The 25,846-nt window shown below is 43.4% G+C and overlaps 2 protein-coding genes across 3 annotated transcripts in view; both read right to left on the bottom strand.

The window, feature by feature from the left end:
- RSU1 (Ras suppressor protein 1) overlaps positions 1-20,901 on the bottom strand; it is a 30,251-nt gene extending 9,350 nt beyond the window's left edge. Inside the window, exons 1-5 of the mRNA XM_083705146.1 lie at positions 20,635-20,901; positions 18,362-18,477; positions 14,343-14,393; positions 2,014-2,134; positions 138-256 (exon numbers count right to left, since the gene is read on the bottom strand). Coding sequence (XP_083561272.1) covers positions 138-256; positions 2,014-2,134; positions 14,343-14,393; positions 18,362-18,470 — 400 coding nt within the window. The 5' untranslated portion in view covers positions 18,471-18,477; positions 20,635-20,901. The remainder of the gene's footprint in view (positions 1-137; positions 257-2,013; positions 2,135-14,342; positions 14,394-18,361; positions 18,478-20,634) is intronic.
- A 3,605-nt stretch (positions 20,902-24,506) lies between these two features.
- The window catches only part of CUBN (cubilin), a 130,342-nt gene continuing 129,002 nt past the window's right edge, over positions 24,507-25,846 (bottom strand). For both annotated transcript variants that reach the window (XM_083704489.1, XM_083704490.1), the window contains one exon: positions 24,507-24,725. In XM_083704489.1, the coding sequence (XP_083560615.1) occupies positions 24,618-24,725 (108 nt within the window). In that variant the 3' untranslated portion in view covers positions 24,507-24,617. The remainder of the gene's footprint in view (positions 24,726-25,846) is intronic.

Below are 25,846 nucleotides of genomic sequence, written 5' to 3'. Positions count from 1 at the left end.
TCATAGAAGGAGGCATATATCTCTAATATTCTTTTTTTAGAGTTCAGCCTCCCTCAAATAAATTTTACCTGCAGAAAGCAAAGCAACTTTTCAGGATGATTTAACACATTTTTTTTTTTAAAAAAATGGTTTCTTACTTAGATAGAAGAAGTTTCCGGGAAGCGAATTTTCGTTTAAGTTATTGTAAGTCAAATCAAGAACCTCCAGAGCTGGCAAGGAGCCAAATCCTCGTGGCAAGGAGTTAAGCCTGTTCATCCTAATGTTAAGAAAAGGATGTGTAAGGCATTATTTGGGATATGAAAGCATACGTGTTATTTTATTTAGTATATGAAGGCAACTGCTCATTTACATGTGTTCAAGGAACACCCGACTGCACACACGTGCATCACTGCAAACCCAGAAGTGGCATAAAAAGGGGCAAAAGCAGCCACAAAAAAGCGCAAAAATGCTGCAGAAACAGCGTTGAGCAATCCCACAAGCCTTTGCAAGTGCAATCCCAGGAGCTCTTGCACCGACCTTTGAGGCCTGTTGAGAGTTGGAGTTTGAGCAAGGATATTTGGAGGGTGTTTGCAGGCTTTTTCAGCGGCATTCCCAATATACGCAATTTCACTTAAACGTGCAGTGCCTTGGAACATAACTCCCACATAAATGAGGAGTGGCCTGTATCGCTTGTTTCTCTCTGTTAAGCCATTTTTTACTTTACTGACCACATTCTCTCTTGTACATTTGCTTTGGATGCTGCATAAGGTGACACACCAACAATCACATAATCTAAAAGCCCATAAAAAAGGAAAAACCCAGCAATAATACAAAGAAATAAAAACAGCCACATTAAAAACTCAAAATGGCTAAGGAAACGTCCTTTAAAAAGAGAAAGGGTGTTTCCAGATTGTTGCTATTTTGGGTGGGAATCAATCACATACTGGGAAATTCAGGTTGCGCAATTACAGTTGATTGGAAGATCTTGTGCAACAGATCTGCTTCTCCAAAACATTTGCCTTTTTTCAATAAAGGAAGTGATGGGAAAAGTGGAGGGCAACACTTTCTTTAGTGCAACACCATCTCACCTCCTAGCAAAAAATCAGAATGAATGCTGCTTAAATAACCAGTGTCATCTAATATCTCTGCAAACAAATCAGGATGAAGGCTCAAAAAACAGTTCCCTGGGAAGAGAGGCTGACTGGTAAACCGTTCTGAGAATTTTGCCTTTGTACAACTGGCTAGTTTCTGTACAAATACCATACTTTTCCGTGTATAAGACGAGGGTTTTTTCCCTTTAAAAATTAAGTTTAAAAATGTCTTATACACAGTCAGTGCGTATTGGTGATATGTGACTGGTTGATTTAGCTAGCCAGAGACTGTCAGCGGCTATTGTTTGTGTCACTGGTGGCTGTGAAAAGGGTTAGTGTCGATTTGCTGTCACTGCGGCAATTGGCGGCTTCTGCCGGTGAGTGGACATATGATAGGCGGCTTTTTTGGGGTGAGCAATTTTTGGCCACCCCTGTCACTGCAACAATTGGGTGGGCGATTGGTGGCTTCTGCCAGCGAGGGGAAAGACAACTGGCGGGTTCTTCTGGTGAGTGAGTTTCAGGAACCCCCCATAAAACAACTCAGACCTGCCACCCCAAAAAAGCTCACCAAATATGGGCAATCCTCTGCAAAGAAAGCTCAACAACTGGCAAACCTCTGCAAAAAAGCTCAAGAACTCTGGGAAATCTCCCCCCCCCCATTTTCTTAAGTTGGAGTCCCTAAAAATAGGGGGCGTCTAATACAAGGGGGGGGTGTTATACACAGAAAAATAAGGTATGTGTCTCCTTCTCCCCAAAATCCAGGCAACCAAGAGGCATCAAAACAGTTCAAGAACTCAGCCAGGCAAACCCACCGGAGAAGTGAAGAAGGGACACTGAGAGATGAAGCCTGGAGAAAGGGCTGGGTTGAAAGCCCTGGAGGGCCACATTTGGCCCATGCCTGTCTTATGAAGCATCCAAGCAACTGATCAGGACGGATACGTACCCCAGGTTCAAGTGCTTCAGCTTCTGAAGGCTGCTAATCTGAATTGGCAGCTCCTCGATCTGATTGTTGAAAAAGTTGAGCACTTCTAAATTCCGGAGGTCTGCAATGTTTGCAGGCACAGCTGTAAAGAGAAGCACAAGTCCCTCAGAAAACCAACAACAGCATGAAACATGCCACCCTTCTATTTATGGACCAGAAATACTTTCCATAACAAGGCTCAGAAAATTCATGCATGACAACTTATCTAATATTCATTGGCAGACATCTATTAAAAAGGCAGTAGCATACAGCTGGTTACAAGGTGATGGGGACAGATAACAAGGGTTGGCTGCTATTGACCTGCTTTCACAAAGACACCTTGCAGACCACTGGACAAGAGAATGACTAGACTAAATAGGACCTTTGCTTCACCTAGAAATATCCACTCTTATGAATGGGATCCAACTGGCACCCTTCCAGTAACAGAAGGGTTCTTGATCCAGAAGGTGCCTTCACTGATGGGAATGGGTGGGAGGTGATTTTTGCCAAATCCTCCCTCCCTGTGCAGCCCACCCCCATGCCATCTTCCACTCTGATGTGAAGTACCCCCAAACTCCAAGGAACACACTTTTGGAGGGTTGGGGATCAAAATCCCTCCCACAGACACAAGGGCATCCATTAGATCATACCCCATGTTTGCATTTAACTAAATACGCACATATCTGAAACCTGGCAGAAGGAATGTTAAGTGATGCAGTGGAGGGAAGGGACCAGCAGAGGTCAGAAGAAAAACATTATTTATTTTTTTAAAATTAAATTTATGAAACTACTAATTGTTCAAAATATTGAAACCCCAAAGGCCTGACCACTGTAAGGGTTAGCTAGTTGCACCCTGTGCCACCTTCATGCATTGCATGGCAATCAAGCAAGCTGATCTGTATCCCAAAGGGTCATAACATATGCAAGGGAGCTCTGTCAGACTGGGGGGGGGGGGTCCCTGGTGCAGGTACTCCAAGATACATGTGCTGTGCATAGCATGCTGCTTTTTGTGCAGGTAACAATTTTCCTACAAAGTTGTGCCCTAGATTCATCATAATAACATAAGAAGAGTCTTTGGATCAAGCCAATGGCCCATCACAATGGCCTATGGGGAGCCTTGAACGAAGGACCGGAGTGCAGAAGTACCCTCCCTGCTTGTGATTCCACAAAACTGGTGTAGAGTGGAAGCAGAACATAACTATCATGGCTAGTAGCTATTGATGGTCTTATCCTCCATGAATTTGCCAAATTCCTCTTCTGTGGTCCTCCAAGTCGGTGGCCATCACTACTTCACCACCAGGCAGTGTCCAGACATTCTCAGGCATGAATTAGAAACCCCATTTTCCTTCTTTGAATGAAGGATGGAAAATCTTGGAACATTTTGTTTTTTGTTTTTTTTTTATAAAATTTTTATTAAGGTTTTTGCATTACAAAAAATAAAGAAAAAAGAAAAAATACAAAATAAAAATTGTTAAAAACAGTCAATCTTTCCATCACATTATTTTTCATTTACTTGTTTCTCGGACCTCCTCATACTTCCCTTTTTTGTATTCCAATTCGAGTTATTAGCTCAGCAATTTCTTTCCCTCTTTATACTACCCAAGAAAATCTTGGAACATTTTGAATATCATTTTGTCCCTTCTTATTGGGCAGTGAAGATATGTTTACTATCCAACTGCTGCCTGTGTCAATTGCAAAGCCATAAGCCATTAACAATTGTCATTGATGGGCAGGCAAACTGGAAGGAAAATGATGTAAATCTGCAGACTGAGCGTGGGTATTCTTGCATCGAAAACACAGTCTCAAAAGACACCTGGATTCCCACAGGGAACAACAACAAGCACACATCTATATGCTATAAATTGATCATATGGATGCCCTAAATAACATTTTTATTTGGCTCCATCATGAACAAAATTGAAGCAAAAATGCATTCCAAATAAAATAGCCCATTGGGATTGCTGTTTAAATAACCTATTATCCCAAGTAGACATTCATTTAAAATTCAGTTAAATTGTAACAATTAAAGCTCAACTTTAAATGATAAACTGTTCAGCCAGGCCATTTTTTGATATGTGTCCCAAGAGGTAAGTGCTGTGATCAATACACGCACACACACACACAAAGGTTACATCAGATTAGCAACAGATCAATGTGTTGATACTACCTAGAAATATGAAATAAATACAGTTGCATGATATGAATACTACTACTCAGATAAAGATTAAGACTCTATATGGGTTTAATTTTCATGTTGAGCTATTAAGGCAAAATCTAAGCAAGCAAATAATGTTTACATGTTTTGGGGGATTGTATCCATTCAAGCTTTCCACTGTATTATCACCCGAAGAAACAATTTCAACATGAGCCATATTCCAGTTAAACTGAATTCCTAAAATTTATGCCCATTCAGACACAATGAAGTCTATAGAAATAATTGGTTTGCATCCTTGTGTTTCAGATTATCTGGATAATGGATCTGGATGTCTAACAGCAATGCAGGTAGCAGATTGAACAACATATACCTCCAAATAATTTGCAAAACTCTCATCTAGGGAATATCTCATAGCATAGGCATCTCTCCACATCCCATTAAACCCAATGAAACAAATATTTACATGGTAGAGTATGAGCCCTTCATTTCCTAGGTTTTTCTTCTCATTACTTCCTTCAAAATAAAAAATTAAAAAATAGTCCAGTAGCACCTTAGAGACCAATTAAGTTTGTTCTAGGTACAGCATAAGTTTTCGTTTGCATGCACACTTCTTCAAATACACTGAAGAATACTGTGTATTCTTCAGATACACTGGTTTCAGTGTATCTGAAGAAGTGTGCATGCACACAAAAGCTTATACCTAGAACAAACTGGACTATTTTTTATTTTCTTTATTTCGACTGCGTCAGACCAACATGGCTACCTGCCTGAATCTAGATTACTTCCTTCAGTGTGTATGGAGGTCCCGGGCTGCCCAGGTGATAAGACACACACACCCCGGACTTGCTGATGTGGCCCAAAGGAAAACAAAGCAATGTGTTTGGCACCAGCTTGGCTGCTAGAGCTGCCAGAAGGTGGTGTACAAGGCGCCATCCAACTGTCTTAGGGACTCCACTCCAGATTTGTGTAGGGTTTGCACCTTAGACTTTTTTTCTCCCGAAGATATCCCACAAGGAAGCAGAGGTCTAAGACTGAAGTTTTTCTTCTGTTAGATGGGTTACCTTCCCAGGTTGATGAGCCCCACTTGCCTCTCACTTTCTTCTACAGTATGTGCAGAAACTGCCTTCTGCCTAGGCCTGCACCCCAAGGTGATCACTTTGATGCTGCTAATGCAGCTGCCTGACTTCACCCCTGGAGGCGCACTCTATTGTCTCTTGAGACAGATAATAATAATAACAACAACAACAACAACAACAACAACAACAACAACAACAACAACAACTTTTATTTATACCCCAGCCAAGGCTGGGCTCAGGGCGGCTAACGAGCAATAATAAAAACAAATTGAATGAATACAACTTAAAAACAAAATTAAAATACAACATTAAAATATTGAAACCTCATCGCAGGAGGAGAAAGGAAAAGAAAAAAGAGAGAGAGGGGGGGAGGGAATCAAACTGGCTCCAAGCCAAAGGCCAGGCGGAACAACTCTGTCTTACAGGCCCTGCGGAAAGAAATCAGATCCTTCAGGACCCTGGTCTCATGAGGCAGAGCGTTCCACCAGGCCGGAGCCAGAGTTGAAAAGGCCCTGGCTCTGGTTGAAGCCAATCTAACTTCCTTAGGGCCCGGGACCACTAGGGTGTTGCTATTTATGGTCCTTGAGGCTTTCCGTCGGGCATACCGGGAGAGGCGGTCCCGCAGGTACGAGGGTCCTAGGCCGTGAAGGACAACACCTTCATTCAATATTGAAGCAATTTCGAAACATCCCCCCTAGTTATATACAGTCATACCTCGGGTTACAGACGCTTCAGGTTGTGCGTTTTCGGGTTATGAACGTGCCCAAACCTGGAAGTACTGGAACAGGTTACTTTCAGTGTTTCGGCGCTCGCACATGCACAGAAACACTAAATCACACTTTGCGCATGCGCAGAAGAACAGAATCGCAACCCACGTGTGCGCAGACGCGGCACTGCGGGTTGCGAACATGCCTCCCACATGGATCACGTTCACAACTCAAGCGTCCACTGTATTGGGATGGTGAATCTGCGGCCCACCTCATGGTGGCTAAATACAATTTCCATCCATTGGCTATGCTGACTATGCAGGGTTCTAGATTGTGCAGAGGCCTAAGTGACTACAGCAGGCTGCCCCCCTAGTAGTTACCCCTCTGACTAGTAGAGAGAAGTGTATGTCCACGTAGGTAGACCAATCCTCAGGGAAAGGCTGGGTGAACAGTGTGCACTATGAACACAGGGAAAGCAAGCAAAAGGATTTGAGCAAATATCCCCCCAGCAATCCCACATCCCCAAACTGCACACAGGCAGACACGATGCAGCTCCCTAATGCAATTAAACCCTGTTCTGTGGGTACCGGCCCTTTTGACAGGATGAGAGATTATTTTACTCTCCTCACTAAATCAGTGCAATTTAAGAGGACAAATGATGCTAAATGTGAATTAAAGTTAACTTATGCAGACTCTGTGCACACTCTGTGCTGAATGGAATGTTCCTCCTCAAGCCACTTTGGTGCAAGTGACAACATTTTATGACAAAGTCTTTCAAATAAAGGCTGCATCTTCTGGAAAATAACTGAAGATCTGAAGGCATCCTGGATTAGAGCTGCAGCAGGGGTATTCAACATATTCAGCTGTCGCTGGAATACAACTCCCACCAGCCCCAGCCGGAATGGCCTATGGCCAGTGATGATGGGAGTTTGCACTGTTAAGCTTTTAAAGTCTTAGATAACCCCTCTGATAACCATCAGTTTTTTTACCATTTATTTCCTTACTGTTCTGATACATACCCCCTGTCCTTATCTCAGGCTTATCTCACCACCCCCTCAACCACCTGTGAAATCTACTAACCTTCCCATCATTAGTTAATTAATTAATAAACAAATCAGAAATGAAAATGTCACCTGAGGCTCTGCTTCAAATCCCTTGACCTCAGGAGGCAAGACTGGTGTCAATTATAGGCAGGGCCTTTTATGTTGTGGCACCTACCCCATGGAATGTCTTTCTGAGCAGGGTTTGTTAAGTCTTCATCACTCTATTGCAGTGGTTCTCAAACTTCTTTTTCTCTCGGCCACACTTTCAGAATAAAAATTTGCTCACGCCACACCGAATTTTTTTATGAGAAATAAGTTAGAAAACAAAAATAAACAATTCCTAGCAGTGCTTGATTTTGAACATAGGTGAACACAACTACTTTATAATATGATCGTGGGACAGCCAGAAATTATAAAATAATGCAGCTACATAAGAACATGATTATTCCCAAAATATAATATTGACTGTCCTTGAATCTTCCTGCCACACCTGCCATGCTCTCCTATACACTCTTTTGAGAACCACATTGCTTCAGGTGGTTGGTGACAACGTGGCTTTTGTTACTGATGCAGTTTTTAATAGCTTATGCTATTTTTGTGCTGCCGGGATTCGTTAAATGGGCTGGACAGTGTTAATTTTTAAAACCAGAGTATATACTAGAATTTAGGGATTATGTTTGCTTTGTTTAACTTTTATTACTGTTTCTCAACCACCTCAATTCTTTTAGGAGAAATAGGTGGCACCTACTTTTAAAAAAATACATGCATACTAGTTGTACCCATCAACTCCTTTTAACCCAAACATATCCTGCCCTTCTTCTATCTTGGAACTCAGAGTGATGTGCAAAGGGTTCCCATGTGGTCTCTCATCCCAGCCAGTTGGGCGGGGTATAAACAATAAAATCATCATCATCATCATCATCATCCATGAATTGACCAGACCAAGATCTGATTGGTTTCAACAAGATTTCTGCATCATCCTGGGACCAGTTCAGGGGGGGGGGGGGAGTTATGGTTTGAGCAACAAGAAGGCAATGTGTGCAGATTAACCTGGAATGTCAAAATGAAATTCATATTAAACCTTTTCCCAATGTTCAGTTTACATAGCAATGTGCTCCCCCCCGACAAGATTATATATTTTCTAAATCCCTTCAGCATGCGGCCTGACTAAAAGATGGTTATTGATTTTACTCTAAGCTTCAGAAAAAAGGACATTTTTTAGTTTAACAAATGAAAGATGGCTTGACACAGGTATTGTTCAAAGATATTGCCAGCCTCTATTTTCATATAATTGAGAATGGGTTTGATTGAAATTTCAGCCGTCTTAACCATCTAAGCATTTAACTTGGGAGGATTCACATGAGGGGAAATGGATTAAAGCTGTAAGCCTTCATATTGCACAAGCATTTTTATTTATTTTTTAAGTTTGGAATTCCTATGGCTTTTGTTTGCCTGAAGATGTTTAGATTAATTTTGACTGTGTTCAAACTAATGTATGCCCTGCAAGACAGCTCTCAACATCCCATTCAGGACTGATCTCATCCAGACCTTCCTAGCTGAAGCAAGATCAATGCATCATATATTTTCCAGCTACAGTCCTGGCCTGCCCAGGATTGCTGTAACATAGGAAGCTCTCTTATACAAGTTCAGACCATTTAGCCTAGTAGGCTAATTTAGCCTAGAAAGGCTGCAGCTCTGCAGAGCCTTAGGCTAAAGTGTTTTTCATCACCCCATAACTGATGCTTTCAACTGGCGATGCCAGAGACTTAACTTGGAACAATGCAAAGCAATATCCCTTAATGTGCATATTGCTTTACTGTGGCTCCAGAGTTAACACAGGCAGAGTTTGCACATTGTTATTTCTAATTCTGGACAGCAAACTGAAACGTATAAAGGTTTTCAATACCTCCATGTTAAACATAGCTGCGAAGGGAAGGCGTGAGACTGCAGTTTAAAATCAAAGCTGCTTACATACAAATCTTCAGCTGACTTTTACTTAAGTAACCGCTTCTATTTATTTATAGTATTGATATCCTGAATTCCCAGCACAATGCTTGCTCACGGTGGCTTCTAAAAACAAGGAAATTCATCAAAAAGTAAATATACCATAGAAATCACACACCAAAAATCAATAGATGAACAACCCCAGAAGCAAAGGCAGCACTCCTTAAGAAAATATTCATTCCAGTCAAATGAAATGCAGCTTTAAAGAGAGAGAGAGAAGTTTTCTTCCTCAACAGGATGTCATCATGGAAGGGATGAGGCAAATGTCCCTAGAGAGGAAATTCCAAAGTTTGAGTGTGGCCACTGAAAATGATCCTCTTGTGTTCTCTCTCCCCGCAATCTCTTTCAAGTATGTGTTTCTAAATTCTGAAAGGGGAAACTGTATAGATCAGGGATGGGGAACTTGCAGCCTTCCAGATGTTGTTGGACTGCAACTCCCATCCTCCCGGATCATTGGCCATGCTGGCTGGGGCTGATGAGAGTCCAATAACATCCACAGGTTCCCCTGTTTTGCTCAAATGCCTGGATCCACTTCTTCCTTCTGAACCACAGGTTCCCCACCTGTGATATTAATGCAAACCAACCAGAAAACTGTGGAACAGACTGTGCAACTGGCCAACAAGTACTTGCTCTTAACATCTGAAGATAGAGAGCAGAATGAAGCCAGCAAAATCCTAGAGCAGGTATGGTTATAGAATTAGGGTCTATCAAAGATGGAACTGCAAGTTGCCTTATAACTCACAAAAAAGCATTCAATAATAAACTCCTGCATACTGTCACAAGTTTCCTAAGTTTCACCAAGTGGCTTTTAAAGAAATAATAATAATCTCAATAGTGACCTCCACTGGACAAGTCAGACAATGCTTCTGTCTTTTAAAATAAAAATCACTTCATGAGCAGAACTTCTTAAAAAAAGAGAGAAACAAAAATAACTAACCTTCTGAAAATGTCATGTGCATCAACACCAGCAATTTTTCACATAAATTGGGTCCAAAAAGTGACCTCTCAAAAAGTATTTGCAATCAGTAATATGCTAGGTAGTTTATGACAACCCTGAACTCCCAAAAGTTGCAAACTAAAGAGTCATTCCTAACAAGAAACAGATAGAGTGGCAATAACGAAGAAACAAATATATTAGTGAATTGTCTGGTGAGAAGAGAAGAAAAGGAAGTGGCAGAGGCCTTCTTCTAACATGACTGCATACCTCCAGAAACCAGGACGACCCATTCCTAGTCCAATTGAAAGGTGGAGCAGATTATCACTGAGTAACTTGAAAACTGCTGAACTCTGACAAAAGATATTGGTGGTCATTATTGGATAGAAGACAGTTTAAGAGAAGGAAAACAGAACCTTGATGGTCCAGAATTCTAATGGAGAAAGCTGCAGAGATGTGAGCCTCCAAGGAAGCAAAACAAAACATGTATGTGGCTCAGCCAGCGGGCAAACATGTGGCCTTCCAGATGTTGCTGAGCTACATCTCTCATCACCCCGGCCACTGGTTATGCTAGAGAAGTCTGATGGGAGCTAGAGGCCAGCATCTGGAGAGTAGCAGGTTCCCCACCAGTGTGCTAAGCAGTGATCTTCAGAAAACTCTTTCCAGCAGCTACAGGAACAAGGAAAAGTGGGAAGTGATTGAAAAGTGCTACAACACTACCAATATCCTTGGCCCTTCTAGAGTTCCCAATAATAAGAGCTCCCCCACTATGGATCCCAGTGGTCTTCAGAGACCCAAGGGGTTCACTTTCCTTTGGAAAAAAAACCTGGTGAGAGATCCACTCAGATTAGTTATGGCCCTTCACATCCTCTGAGATCTGTTTATTTAATCCGCCTTGTTTCCTCATTAATCACTCCACCATCAAGAGTGTAAATAGTCTCTCCTTTCCCCCAGTTGCCCCTTGCCCTCTTCGCCCGCTACTAGGGTGTCTAGCCCCAGAATTCTGCCTTTTTCTTCCTCCTATTGTGACAAGACTTGCTCTGAGCCTAGATCTTTGCTCTATTCTTCTTCTGGTACGTCTCAATCCTTGCTCCCTCCCTGCTTGGAATCCCCTCTAAATGAGCCACCCTCTGTGTGTTTATCCACCAGCTGAGTCAAGAGTCTCTCTTCAAGGCCAGCCTGCCAGCCTTTCCTAGTCTGTTTGGCTTACCTCTGCAGCTAACTGTTGGACTGAGCAGGGAGCTGCTGCAGTAGTCATTCCTGACCACACTTAATGCAAGCATGGTGCAATGGATAGCATGTCAGACCAGGACTGAATCCCTTAGCCAAGATTTGCACCTTGGTATAGCTTACTCTCAACTGAAACCTATCTTGCAGGATGTTGTTATGAAAAAATTGAGGGGGGAGAACCATTTATGCAATTTTGAGGAGGGATATAAATGCAATAAATGAAAATTTTTAAATGAACCATAATTGTCAGTAGTAATATCTAAAGGGCCTCCAAAACCTTGTTGAGATGTCTCCAGACTTTGGGAACCCAGTGGAACCCCGTATATATCTACTCAGAGGTAAGCAGGACTTGCTCCCAGGCAAGATGTAGAACATTCCCCCTCTTTGCATTATCCTCTCAACAAAAATATATGAGCTTACTCGCTTTGCTTGGTAAGTTTGTTACCTGTTGCTTCAGGCTCTCATTCATAACCTTTTCATGGTGCCCACCTTGGATTGGATCCAATCCATCCTATCTAGGCAAGAGTTAATTTTCTCTCTTTTTTCTGAAAGGACTATTATTGGTCAAGTAGAAACTAGTTGCAACAATTCCTCAAATTTCATGGTTGATTGCCACAGATATCCAGAAAGATATATAATTCAATGTGCAACAGCTCCTAAAATCTCCAGAAAAGCCTTATAGTATGGCAGATAAGGAAGCCAAGGTTTAAAGAAACCGAACCTTATTTGAAGAATTTGCATTTAAAATCTATAGCGACCCCCCTTTGCTGCTGCCTCCTTCTCTTTTTGTCTTAATGGCTTGAAATCATGCATATTTTTCCAATGACAGATGCATGCAAGCACATTCTCCTTTGCTGATCTGTGGATGAGGCAGACACTGGTGTGCCTACACGTGGCAGATTTATTGATAGAAAGATGAAAAGCACGCTAAGAAAAATGTATAAAAAATGGAGATGTGAAAGCAAAAGAACGAAAGCAGGACATCATGACTTACTGTAATGATATAGGGCTGCCCGTTTTTGGCAGGGTGACGGATGAAACACTGAATTGTATCCAACTAAGTTAGAGTAGACCCATTTGAAATGCATGTCCCTATGTTAGGCAGGCCCACTGATTTCAGTGGGTCTACTCCAAGGGTAACTTGCATTGGATACAACTTACTAACTGGAAAATACTGGACACCATTCATGCATATTTATTGCCTTAGAAAATGGACATATTTACTATAAACAACAGAACAGCAAAGCAGGCACACTCATTTATATGCCAGAAAACCAGTAAGAGATGCTAATATGACCTTAGTGGGGCATATCAAGTGTCATCAACACTGTTTTCTCCAAGTCATTTTGAGGACTATCTACTCAGACAATTAATTGTATCTTCTTAAGGGATTAGGTCAAGAGTGTCCAAAGTGACAAATAATAAAAGTGAGATTCAGTCTTTTAGGAGAGGTTGGTAGGGAATAGGCATTTATTTTTATTTATTCAACCTCTACCCCAACCTCCAGCAATTTGCTTGGTGCCTTACAAGGGGTAGAAGTTTCCAAACCACAATTTAAAATTAAATACAAATACATGTTTTGTTTTTTTAAAAGAAACTGCATTAAAAAATTGTATTAGCACTACTTTAGTTCACTGCCTACTGCATTATTAAGACCTATTTCAGCAGTACTTTCATAGTAATTCTTAACATGGTTTGCTTTAGCCTGATTTGTTTTATGTTGGTTATATTTTTTGTTTAAAAAACCCCTTTATTTGTAAATTTTCATTATACATTATAATTTACAGTGCAAATATTGATCTATATGTTAAAAATAAACAACATAGATGTAAAATAGGGTACAAAGTATCTTTTAAAATTTAATACAATTTCTTAAACAAATAAATGGATTTTTAAAAAAAATGATGACTAACTTCTTATTCTTCCTTCTAAAAAGTGACTCTGCTTGCTCTCCATTCATAGAAGAATTATTTGAGCCTATAAATACATACCATTTATTCCTTGTCTCGAAAATTCCCAGTTCTTCCTTCATATATGGAGTAACTGAACTCCAACCTCTGATAACTCTCAATCTCTCTCTTTAAACATAGCTGCTAACTTAACAATATTTAGTTGTTCCCAGAGTTTCCAAAAAAAGATGTATTTTATGAGTTTTCTGAGAGCTTCCCTAGGATGTGCATACAAGATTCTCACCAGCTGTTATAATATATAGGAGTAGAGTTTTATGGTATAGGATCATTCCAATGAAGTGTGGGTGTAAACTCAAGATCAAGGAAACTCAATCAATTTTTGGGGGGAGGAAGCCATCCCACAGAGAAAAGTTTCCACAAATTTTCTAAAAGAGGGTAGAAGTGGCAAATGAGGCATGGTGGGCCAACAGTGGCTGGGATGCGACTAATGAGAAAGCTCTATCCCTATCAATGGTACAGGGAGTTCCAATAAGAGCTCTCAGAAGGTTCTTAAGATGAAGGAGGCCACCCCCCGGCCGCGCCATGGTTTAAATCTCATGTGGCCACGCCCCCGTCTGCCCGACTGGTCGGCCAGGGGGCGTGTGACGCGGCAGGACTCTCGGTGACGTGGGCGGCATCCCTCTGCCCCCAATCTGGGTCACTGGGGGGCTCAGATGCCAGTCTGCAAAACCGCCCCACCAGGGAAGTGGAGCAGACCTCTCAGAAGGTTCACCATCTTAAAACACAAGGTTATGGCAGGGGTGGAGATTACCTTTCAGCCCAAGGGCCATATTTCCTTTTGGGGGCCAGTAGTTAGCAGGGTCAGAGGCAATAGCAGATAGATTTAGATCTAATGTTTGCTTCGGAGGAAGGTTAGTTTGATGCACACACACCAACCCTCTCCATACTTCATCCAGACAAGCTGGTGACAACCAGGAACCCTCTCACCCAGACCCGCATTTAAAGGGGGGGGGGAACCACACTATGCATCGACCATAACACTTCATATGTTGGCCCTTCATATATTTGGCCCAGAATTTTGACCAGGGACTTGGCAGCTGGTTCTAGAAGGACAAGAAGCACCACTTGACCGTACGGCAGCCCTCTCCCAAAATGAACCACAGCCACTGGCCTTGCAATCTAAGGAATCAGTAGACAAGTTCATTTGTGCTTAGGCAAGAAATAAAATACTTAGGAATAGAAATGTACTTACTTGTCAGCTTGTTGTGACTGAGGACCAGCTGTGTGATATGGGACAGAGTGACTGTAAATGAAGAGAGACAATAAAAGTATAAACAGGGCAAAATTGCATTGGGGAAGAAGAAGAGACAAACTTCAGCAGGAATGCATCTAAATAAATACCCGCATACCTTCCTAGTAAGGTATAGCCTAACAGGTTACAAAAGATGGCCCTTTGGACTAGAGATTACATTAAAACAGAACTAGACTGGCAACTCGACAAAATTATTACGAAGGGGAAGATTACCGCATTGTCACAATTCATATCCTACAGGAAACGTATTCTCTTGGTAACTGACAATTTCTTTGTGATTAATTGCTGTAACTAAACATAGCGTAATGACAGGCAGTTTTGAGAGTTGGGGGGGGGGGAATGTCACTGAAGATATTTGACAGCAAAACCCTTAAAGAAAGGACTGTGCTAAACTATGTCACCAGATCCATAAGATGGCATCCTAGCTTCATTTTTTTCAATGCTTTAGAAAGTAGATGATTTCAGAAGATTCCTTATGCTGCCATCGTAAGACTCACGAAAACAAAGAAGACAGAAAAAAATAGAAAGTTGACATTATTACAGATCTTGAAAGGGGTTTGAAGTTTATGCCAACTCGTCATAATTTGAAAATAACTTCTTTACCTAGGGAGCTGAAAATATTACCTGGTGATTTATGTACAGGGCCAGTGAAGAATGGCTAAGTGTAACTTACAGACATTCTAAGAGTGCTAGCCAATGCATGTTTATTCAGACATGCAAACCCCAGTGAGCTCAGTAGGACTTAAACTCAAGTAAATGTGCACAGGATTGCAGGCAAGCAGCACGATCCTAACCATGTCTACTTAGAAGTAAGCCTTAGTGAATTCAGTGGGCCTTACACCTAGATTAACGCCCATCACATTCAAGAAGGTAGCTTACAGGAGAAAAGAATCTAGGGCAGGCAGAAAAAAATAACATATGAACATAAGATTATTCTGGATCATGAGGCCAATGGCCCACGTGGTCCAGCATCCTGTTCTCACAGTGGCCAATCAGATGCCTGTGGGAAACACACAAGCAGGAACTGAGCACAACAGCACTGTAACCACACTTGTGATTCTCAGCAACTGGTTTTCAGGGGTGTACCAAAAGCAGAGGTAGAACATAACCATTGTGCACCCAATGGGACTTACTTCCAAAGTAGACATGTATAGGACTGCAGTCAGATACTTCCGGCCTTTTAATTTTCAAGGGAGAAATGACATTTTATAGAAGACGCTTTTACTCGCCAAACGCCCACCTTCCTGAGGACAAATAAATTTTGCCAGGGGTCCACAAATGTTGGGTTTGGCATTGCAGCCAAGATTTCTATTTTTGGTTGCAACCAATATTATTCTCAAACCTCCTGTGCACAGGGAATTTGAGCAAAAGACAGGGTCTTCTCTCATTTATGGGGATACTGAGGAAATAAGAAACAGTAGGTGCTTCTCCCAATGCTTAGTACAAGGTGGTATGGTTTTGTAACACCGATTTCTTAAGCTGCTTGAGAACTGCAGTGGAAATTCATGTGGTGTCAGTTGCAGGGGCGCCGACTTATAAAAAATATTGGGGGGGCCCATACCGAGGTCCTCACCACAAGATCCTGGCTGCGGGGCGCAATTCGGGAGGGCTCGGCTGGCCGGGCCCAGGCCCGCGGGGCTCCTCCGCGCTCCCCTCCCCCGGCCGGGCGGCGCCTGCAAAGGCTGCGGGTTCCGCAGCACCTCCGTCTCTCTTTCCACTGGTAGCGAGAGCAGGTGGGAGGAGGCCACCCGGGAGCCGGAACCGGGCACCAAATAAGGAGAGTGGGGCGGGCCTGGATCCTGGCCTTGTTTGGCGCTTCCCCTCGGCCGGCGGCCCAGCCAAACCCGCGGCGGCGGCGAGGCGATGCCCGCGCAGGGGGGCGCCCACCCCTCGGCCCCCGCCCGGCGCTGCCGCCCCAGCACCTGCCCGCTCCTCCCAAGGGGCCTCCTCTCCCTCCCGCCTCTTCGCAGCAGTAATATAATTTTCTTAAATTATTGGGGGGGCGGAGCCCCCCAAACGAATTTTTGAGGGGGCTCGGGCCCCCTCAGGCCCCATGGAGTCGGCGCCTATGGTCAGTTACCATGCTTACCAGAGGGCAAGGGGCACTTGTCCCTAACTGTACACCCTGTGTGTTCAGGTACACGGCCTTTTTTTAAAAAAAAGAAACCCTCTTCTGGCATATAGATGGGACATTTCCAATGACAAATGTTCATTTTCTCCTGTCCGAAAGAGTTAACGCTTTCCCCATGTGGCCTAGACATTAGCAAGTACTACTGCCTAATTAACCAAATGCCACAATGGGAGCTGAAGTGTAGCATCTGCCTAATAAGCTGCCTAGCTACAAACCAATAAATAACTTAAATATCTTTGACATTATTAAGCAATATGATAATTTCTGATGGGATAATTTAATGTTTCAGACAAAGGGAACTCTTGAGACAGGTGTTGCTACTTATCTAATGTCACATCGTGAAAAAGAAACCTGTTACAGCATATCTGAATTATTTACGAGATAATTAGCATAGACTGAGCACCCGCCTGTCTCGGAAGATTCAGGGGAGAGGTCGCTAAGACACAAAAGAGAGACTTCCGTTGCTCCAGATTTCTTTACTGCCAGCAAAACCATTACTAATTTATATTCGCTTCAGAGAACATATCATACAAGAAGATTAAGGAAAGGTCTCAGCCGATATGATCTTTCTTACAGTCTTTTTAATCCATGTCACCAGAAGAAGAGTTTTCCAAAATATGAAGTTATTTGCTTCGAGAAATTGACACGTTCTTGCCCTGAGAACGACCCTTTACAGTTTGTGCGAAAGCTCTTTTAAATAAACCCCAGCTTCTTACTTCCTGATAATCTTCCAATGGTTGCTTCAGAAACTAGCAACAGATAATCAAGTGGGTGTTCAACTCATGAAAAACAAGAAAGCTTGAAGCCGAGGGTTCTGTAATTTAATTTATCCTCCAGTCCTTCAGATCTCACAATTCTGTAAAGTCACCTAAACGCTCTTTAAGTATTCAGGCTCTCACTGTATTAATTTTCTTACATTTCTGTCCCATTGAGCCTAGGTTGGCATCTATGTACCACCAAGGCATTAACCAGACACAGATTGGCTTACCTTCAGAAACGTTGGGGTTTCAAATGCCAGTTTAGACCATAACCCAATATATTGGGTATCTACAGACTCTTGAGCTATTTTCCTAAGTGACATAAATAATAAATATTTGTTCTAGGATTTTTTTATTAAAAAAAAACCCACTGTGAATATAATTAATGCTGGATGCAACATGGGAAATAACAGTTCTAAATGTATATACAAGTCCATGGAGTATTATTTGGTTTGAACAGTATGGCAGACATGTGAGCCAGCGTTTCACCACTGCTCTAGGGCATACAGAGTACAGTGGTACCTCAGGTTAAGTACTTAATTTGTTCCGGAGGTCCATTCTTAACCTGAAACTGTTTTTAACCTGAAGCACCACTTTAGCTAATGGGACCTCCTGCTGCCGCCACAGCACGATTTCTGTTCTTATCCTGAAGCAAATTTCTTAACCTGAAGCACTACTTCTGGGTTAGCGGAGTCTGTAACCTGAAGCGTATGTAACCTGAAGCGTATGTAACCCGACGTACCACTGTATTTATCTGGACAAACTTATGTGTGAATCAGATCTCCACACATTACATTTAATGTACAGCTGCCCCTTTTCAGGAAATCTTCAGATGATAACACCCCAAAAGCGTTTCTGGGCTCTGATTTCAGTTTTGTCAACTGAGAGGACTTCAAAAACATCTTTCTCTCCAAAGATATATGGTGATATATGGCTCTTGCAGTAATGCGCCCTTCAGCTTTTTCTGTGGTTGTGACATGTGTTCAGACCCAAGAATATAGAAGCAACCTTATGCTTGGAAGTGCAAGAAAGCCATGATGGGGGCAAGCAGGGAGAAGAGAAATACTTACACAGGCCAGATATGTCTAGCATGCTAGAGATCCCTCGATCACACATGTCCACCTCCAATATGTTCTTCTCCCTACTCTCCTCCACAATTTTTTTCAGTGATTTGGACATGGTTAAGCTGGAACCAGAACAGAGAGACAAAGTGGAACAGGAATGAATGACAGATATGGGAAAGTGATATAAGACAGTAAGAGGCAGGTATATTTTACTGCCCCAAATAAGTCAATACAGTAGCCCATCTGAGAGATAGAAATGCTGCTCACACAAGCATTCTAATCACACAGAGTAGCTTTCCCCAACCTGGTGCTGTCCAGAAGTTATTGGGACAGCAATGCTCAACCAGGCAAAGTGTACTGTTTACACCAACTGTCAAGCCCGTAAGCTACGCATAGCTTATATCAAGGTGGAAATTGTTTTAAAAACTTACATGCCAACTATTTATCAAAAGAAAATCCTGCCAGCTAATAAAAAAGGGACAACAGCAACACAAAACCATGCATAGTTCAATGGAATCATAAATCAAACTATTTGCATAAAAAGTCAGACCAGACAGTGATAAAGCAGGTGTCAGAACTCCAGAACACCAGCAAGAGGAAATATTCTGTCAAAAATATTCAGTAAACAACCACGTCTTCATTAGCTGTCTAAAAGTGGGAAGGCCTGGCACTTGGAATTCCTCAGGATGGGTGCCACTACAGAAGAAGTCCTACCTGTGGTCACTGACAAAGGTGCCTCATCCTGTTGAGGAATAAGAACTTGAGAGCCTGGGGGAACAAGTTAATGGCTCATCTAGCCCAGCATCCTGTTCTCAAAGTGGCCACCCAGAAAATGATAAGAGAAGGCTTTAAAGATGAACACTAGTACCTTGTGTTGAGCTCAGAAACTAACTGGCAGCTAACACAGATCACACAAAACTGGTGGGGTAGATTCAAAACGCCCTACACCCACCAGCATCCTAGTTACCTCAAGGATAGTCCTTCCTATCATTTCCCTGCCCCTGACAGGTGGAACAGTCAAGGGGGAAAGGCTCTCATAAAACCTTGAATGACTGGGCTCAGAAGTAAGAAGTTCTAGCAACTGCCTCTTAACTCTGCAAAGAACAAGACAGTCAGTTTGCTCACACATGAAGCTGGAAATAGGAACAAGTTGTCTCCATAAATGCACAAGCATTTGCTTAGGGAAGTGTACACTCAGCTACCGTGTGTGCAGGGGCAGACTGGTAATATGGTGCCCTGAGCAAGGACAAAAATTTGGCACTTCCCTAAATATTGGATTTTCACAATAATTCCTTTTGGTCCAGTTACTTTTTGTTAATGGATCTTGTTAGTGGGTACGCATCAAAACGTAGGTATTATCAGTGCTTTTTTCTAAAAACATGTTTAGGGGTACTCTCATTTTGACTCTAGAAAACCACCATTTTATCGTTCAAATCGAGAAAAATACAGTAAATGGACAAAAGTACAAAGATTCACAAAATGTTTAGGGGTATGCGTCCCCATGTCCCCCAGAAAAAAGCACTGGGTATTATTATTATTATTACAGTGGTACCTCGGGTTAATAACTTAATTCTTCTGGAGGTCTGTTCTTAACCTGAAACTGTTCTTAACCTGAGGTACCACTTTAGCTAATGGGGCCTCCCGCTGCTGCCACGCCGGAGCACGATTTCTGTTCTCATCCTGAAGCAAAGTTCTTAACACAAGGTACTTTTTCTGGGTTAGCACAGCCTGTAACCTGAGGCATCTGTAACCCGAGTTACCACTGTATTACTATTTTGTACCAACCAAAACCCAGCGCTGGTGTGTGCAGCTGTATTCATGGGACACTTCAATGCAAATCAGGGAACAAAAGTAAATAACTCAACTATTCGTGTACACTTTGGGTGTTATCCCCTGCAGCGTTTCAGAGCAGAGATGGGGAACCCATCACCCTTGACCACTGGCTGGGATCTGGCCCACAGATCCCCACCCCTGTTGAAGAACCAAGAACCTCGGGGTTCTTCTTTTTGCTTCCCATGGCACTCTCTGCAGAAACGCAGGAAGCTTCACTGGAGGGCTGCTGCCCGCCCACCGGAGCCTCGACCGGGGAAAGAGCGACGCCGCCTCGGGAGCAGGAGGAGAAGGGGCGAGTCCTTCCTGGGTTCAGGAGGCTGTCGGTTCACACGACCAGGGAAAGGAAGGGGGCCGAGGGGCTCCGACTCGTCGTCCAAGTCCGAAAGCCGGGCAGGCCCCGCTGGAGCTCTCGGGTTTCGGCCGGGGGGGGCGACGCAGCAACTCACCGACGGGACGGGACCGGGGCGCTGCTGGCTGCTCAACTCCGGTCGGCCGGGCTCCCCGCTTCACGGCACACGCCCTGCTCTGAGGCACCGCCTCCGTCCCGCCCGCCCGTCGGCTCCCAGGGCAAGTGCCTCCCTTCTCAGTGCGCAGGCGCCCGGCGGGGAGGGCGAGGGAAGCCCGGCGCGCGCCGCTCCAAGTAAGGCGAAACGCTCCGGGGAGCAGCGGCTCCGCCCGACGCTCGGAATGCGCAGCCGGCGGCTGCCCAACCCGAGAAGCAGCTCCGCCTTCGCCCAGCCGCCATTGGACGGGAGGACCCAGGAGCGAGCCAATAGGCGGCGGGCCCGAGGCTATGGAGGCGCACGGGCGGTAGCATTGGAGGAAGTAGTTGGGAACTTTCGCGGAGTGTGTTCTTCCTTCCCCGCTTTTCTTTTTGCGTTCGGGCAGCCGCATGCTGAAACGCATCTTTTGCACAGAGACCTTTTCTGCTTGGAATGTGCGGGGAGGAAGGACGCGCAGGCCAATAGGGGGTGGAAAGAGGAATCAAAGGAAAACACTTAAGGCGGAGCTCTGGAAATGAAGGACGCGGGAAGATCCCAGGGGCATCAGAGGAGAAGGTCCAGCTGACCTGACATCCTGTTCGCGCAGTGGCCAAGCAGGTGCCCGTGGGGCGCAGGTGGTCAGGCAGGTCGTGGGCGCAGCAGAGCGCTCCCCACTTCTGTCCCCCCCCTCAGCAATTGGTATTAAGAGGCGTCCCGCCACAGCGGGCGCTGCGACTGTCCAGGGGTTTGGCTTCACCCCTGAAGGCGTACTCTCCCGTTGTCTCCCGAGACAAACGGATGTCAACAACTGCCTCCAGCTTTGGAGGTAGCATGGTCATCGCGACTACTGGCCACTGATAGCCTTAACCTCCACAGATTTAATTTCTCTTTAAAGCTGCCCAAGTTGGTGGTCATCAGCACATCTTGCAGCTGATTTTTTTTTGTTTTTTGTTTATGTGATGTGAAGTCATTGCTTTTGTCCATCTTGGATCTTCCCAGTGTTCGCTTCATAGGGTGACCCAAGTGTCTAGACGTTTGACAGGAAAAAAAGGTTATTTTCTCCATAATGTGTGTGTGTGTGTGTGTGTGTATTTACACACACACACACACACACACCACTTCTGCCATGCCCCTCACTCATCTGCCCCACTCCCCAAAATGCCTTAAGGATTTAAAAGCACCAAACATCGAAAGCTTTCATCCCAGGACAGTTGCTCCATTTTGGGTGCCCTTTTCTGAATCTTTTCCAACTCCGCAATTTCCCTTTTGAGGTGTGGCAACCAGAACAGTAAATGGTATCCCAAGTGCGGTCACGCCATAGATTTGTGTAATGACATTATGGTACTGGCAGTTTTATTTTCAATCTCTTTTCCCATGATTAATTTAGGCCACTGCTGAAATAAATCGGCAAATGTCTCACTTCTAGCTGTCTGTACGGACATTACTGAAGCAGAAGGAAACCAGTCAACTCCACAATGACTGCTTACAATCATGGTTCTGCAGTTATGGCACTCTCATGAGAGAGGAACATAGGTTTACTTATATTCACCCTTCCTATCAACATCCTCAAACCATCAGTATAACCAAACAAGTGAGGACATAGCATAAGCATACCCAGCATGACAGATGCTTAATTAAATAAAACCACCACTTAGTAAAAAAATAAAAATGGAAAGGAGGCTGTTGTTGTTTAGTCGTTTAGTCGTGTCTGACTCTTTGTGACCCCATGGACCAGAGCATGCCAGGCACTCCTGTCTTCCACTGCCTCCCACAGTTTGGTCAGACTCATGTTTGTAGCTTTGAGAACACTATCCAACCATCTCGTCCTCTGTCGTCCCCTTCTCCTTGTGCCCTCCATCTTTCCCAACATCAGGGTCTTTTCCAGGGAGTCTTCTCTTCTCATGAGGTGGCCAAAGTATTGGAGCCTCAGCTTCACGATTTGTCCTTCCAGTGAGCCCTCAGGGCTGATTTCCTTAAGAATGGATACGTTTGATCTTCTTGCAGTCTATGGGACTCTCAAGAGTCTCCTCCAGCACCATAATTCAAAAGCATCAATTCTTCGGTGATCAGTCTTCTTTATGGTCCAGCTCTCACTTCCATACATCACTAGGAAAGGAGGCTACTGATACCCAATCCCAACACATGTATCCCAATGAGAGTTTGTTTTAAGATCTCATTGCAGGGCCCTCTTGCTTGGCTTTGCATAGCATATCTGTCAGGCTGGAAATAGCACAAAATGCCCCTTGGATTTTGGAATGGGCAGCTCATCCCCACCCCCACAAATGATTTTACTCAGCAAGCTTTACTGCCTAGGGTCAAAAACCACATTTGAGAGGTATGCGCACCACTTCCACTCAATTTATCTAGTTATTAAATGTATTAATCGCCTTTCTGTTACAACCCACTCAAGGCCATTTACAGGCTTTGGCCCGGTTCCAATGAGTGTAAGTGCAACTTGTTTCCATGTGCCGAAGGAGCTTTTGCTTGTTTTCCTCAACATGGGAAACCACTTTTGAAACTGGGGGAACATTTCAGAGCTTTTAAAATTTGATACACATGGGACTTTGCTGTTCAAAATGGGGGGGGGGGGAGGTTAAAACAAATCCTACAGTACATGTTCACATGCACCTAAAGTAATGTCTTGGGTCCTAGCCAATGAAGTTAAATAACTGACATACTAAAACCCCAGTATCAATAAAATCAGAAGACAGTAACACAGCACAGAAGCTACCATCATTTGGATTTGGATTTGATAGAAGAGTTTGGATTTGATATCCCGCCTTTCACTCCCCTTCAAGAGTCTCAAAGCGGCTAACAACCTCCTTTCCCTTCCTCCCCCACAACAAACACTCTGTGAGGTGAGTGGGGCTGAGAGACTTCACAGAAGTGTGACTGGCCCAAGGTCACCCAGCAGCTGCATGTGGAGGAGCGGAGACACGAACCCGGTTCCCCAGATTATGTGACTGCCGCTCTTAACCACTACACCACACTGGCTCTCCAGAGAGAAGAGGCTTTTAATGTTGTGCTGCTGCCTTTTTATAGTCATAGAATCTTAGTGTTGCAAGGGACCTTGAAAGTCACCTACTTCAGCCTTCTTCAACCTTGGGTTCCTCACTGTTGTTGGACATCAGCTAAGCTGGTTGTGGGGTGATGGAGCCTGTAGACCAGCAATATTTAGGGACCCAAGGTGGCTGCACAATTATTATTATTATTAATAATTGTATTTGATCTGAAATACTGTGGTTATAAATATAATCAACCATTCTTATTTTGGAAAGTGTGCAAATGTCCCAAATGAATGATACGAATTTTAGACAAATTCACGTATCTTAGAATTGAGCATGATTTTCTGTATCCGGCAGGAACGCTAGTTGATGTCTCCCGCTCCACCAATAGTTCAAGAGTTATTTTTGCAATGCTCCAGTCTTACCATTGTCTATATAGAAGAGTGATTTTGGAGACTAGTTTGCTTAGGGGCACTCAGCTCTCATTTGGAGTCATTTTCAGTGTTTTGTGCCCAATAGCAAACAGGTACAGTGGTACCACGAGTTACAAACACCTCAGGTTACAAATGCTTCAGGTTACAAACTCCACTAACCTGGAAGAGTTACCTCGAGTTTAGAACTTTGCCCCAGGATGAGAACGGAAATCGTGTGCTGGCAGCCCAGCAGCAGCAAGAGGCCCCATTACTGAAAGCATGCCTCCAGTTAAGAACAGTTTCAGGTTGAGAACGGACCTCTGGAACAAATTAAGTTTGTAACTAGAGGTACCACTGTATTCTTACAAGCAATCACAAAGAGCTCAAAATCATTTGAATTTTAAAAATACATAACAACTGCATTGACCAAAATAATTTTATTGTATTTATGGAGACAATTATATTCTTTGAAGTCTCTTCAATTCAGAGAAGTGCTGAATAATTGTATTTTTTCCACAGAAGCATTATTTCAGCTGCTCCAAGTTAGCCTAAATCCTGACGGTAGAGTTACATACTCTGAATGGAATTTTATAAACACTTCATGTGATGCAGCTGTAAATGGAGCAATGTTGGTGTCCTGAGAAGAAAAGGGGAAAAATAATAATAATAATAATACTGATTACAGAACCTTTTCACAGAAAGCACATTCCCATAAGAATGCTACACAGGATGGTTCCAGGCTGTCTTTATTTTGACAGAGGATTAAATCACATACCAGCAAATTCAGATTGTGCAATTAAAAGTTTATTTGGAATTCCTCCCCTGCTAAAGTAGACGTTTTGCAATAAGGAAAGTGATGAGGAAACATGCTTGGAAGTGTGGGATAACAATTGCTTTATGGAACATAATATAACTTCCCCCGAACAAATCAGAATGAATAAATAGCTGACATTGTCTAACCGCCTCACAAACTTCGTGGAAACAGATCAGGGTGAATGTTTAACAAACAAGTTGTCTGGAACCGACCCTGGTTTAAGGGCCCCTCCAGACATCCTTTTTATTGTGAATTTGTGATGGTATTGGGGCGATTATACATGATGCTGCTTTCAATATTGCTTGCAGCTGCAAAAGTTTTGGGGTAGATATTCTGCTTACTTTCCAATCAATGCAGATCCCTAGACTTCCTGCTGAAACGTCCCTGTACCTTTTTATACCGCAAATGTTCTAATTTAGTTTTTTTGTCTTGCTTTTGTTGCACTATAATGCAAGAGTGCCCTGGACCCAGATGGCAACAGTGTGACAGCATTGGAAAAGCATCACAAAACAACTAATGAAGCAGGATGCAGTGTGGATGTTTGACAAACCATATCTTAGGTTGCGTCAAGCATTGCTTACAGGGACTGTGTACACACCCGTACCTTTAAAGCACATTTTCACCACCCAGGAATCCTAAGAACTGTAGCTTACTTAGAGTGGTGGGAAGTGTAGTTCAGTGAGGGAGAAACTACAGTTCCCAGGATTGTATGTGTGTGTGTATAACTGAGCTGCCTTCAGGTGAGGAATCTCATAATTTCATCCAGCACTGCTTTCTCTGCATTACAACATGAAAGGGGTGAGAGTTTGTGAACCGAGATATTATATCTCATTTTGGAAACGCTCAGAGGAAGAAACTAAAATAAAAGGAACACTTTAGCACAAACTCCACTAGGTGTCACTACAGTCTCTCTGTTGGAATGACCATATATGTTACACAACCCA

Source organism: Podarcis gaigeae (genome assembly GCF_964106915.1).
Source record: "Podarcis gaigeae genome assembly, chromosome: 12".
Taxonomy (NCBI): Eukaryota; Metazoa; Chordata; class Lepidosauria; order Squamata; family Lacertidae; genus Podarcis; species Podarcis gaigeae.
The sequence above is the reverse complement of the archived record's forward strand: the minus strand, read 5'-3'. Positions and strand labels throughout refer to the sequence as shown.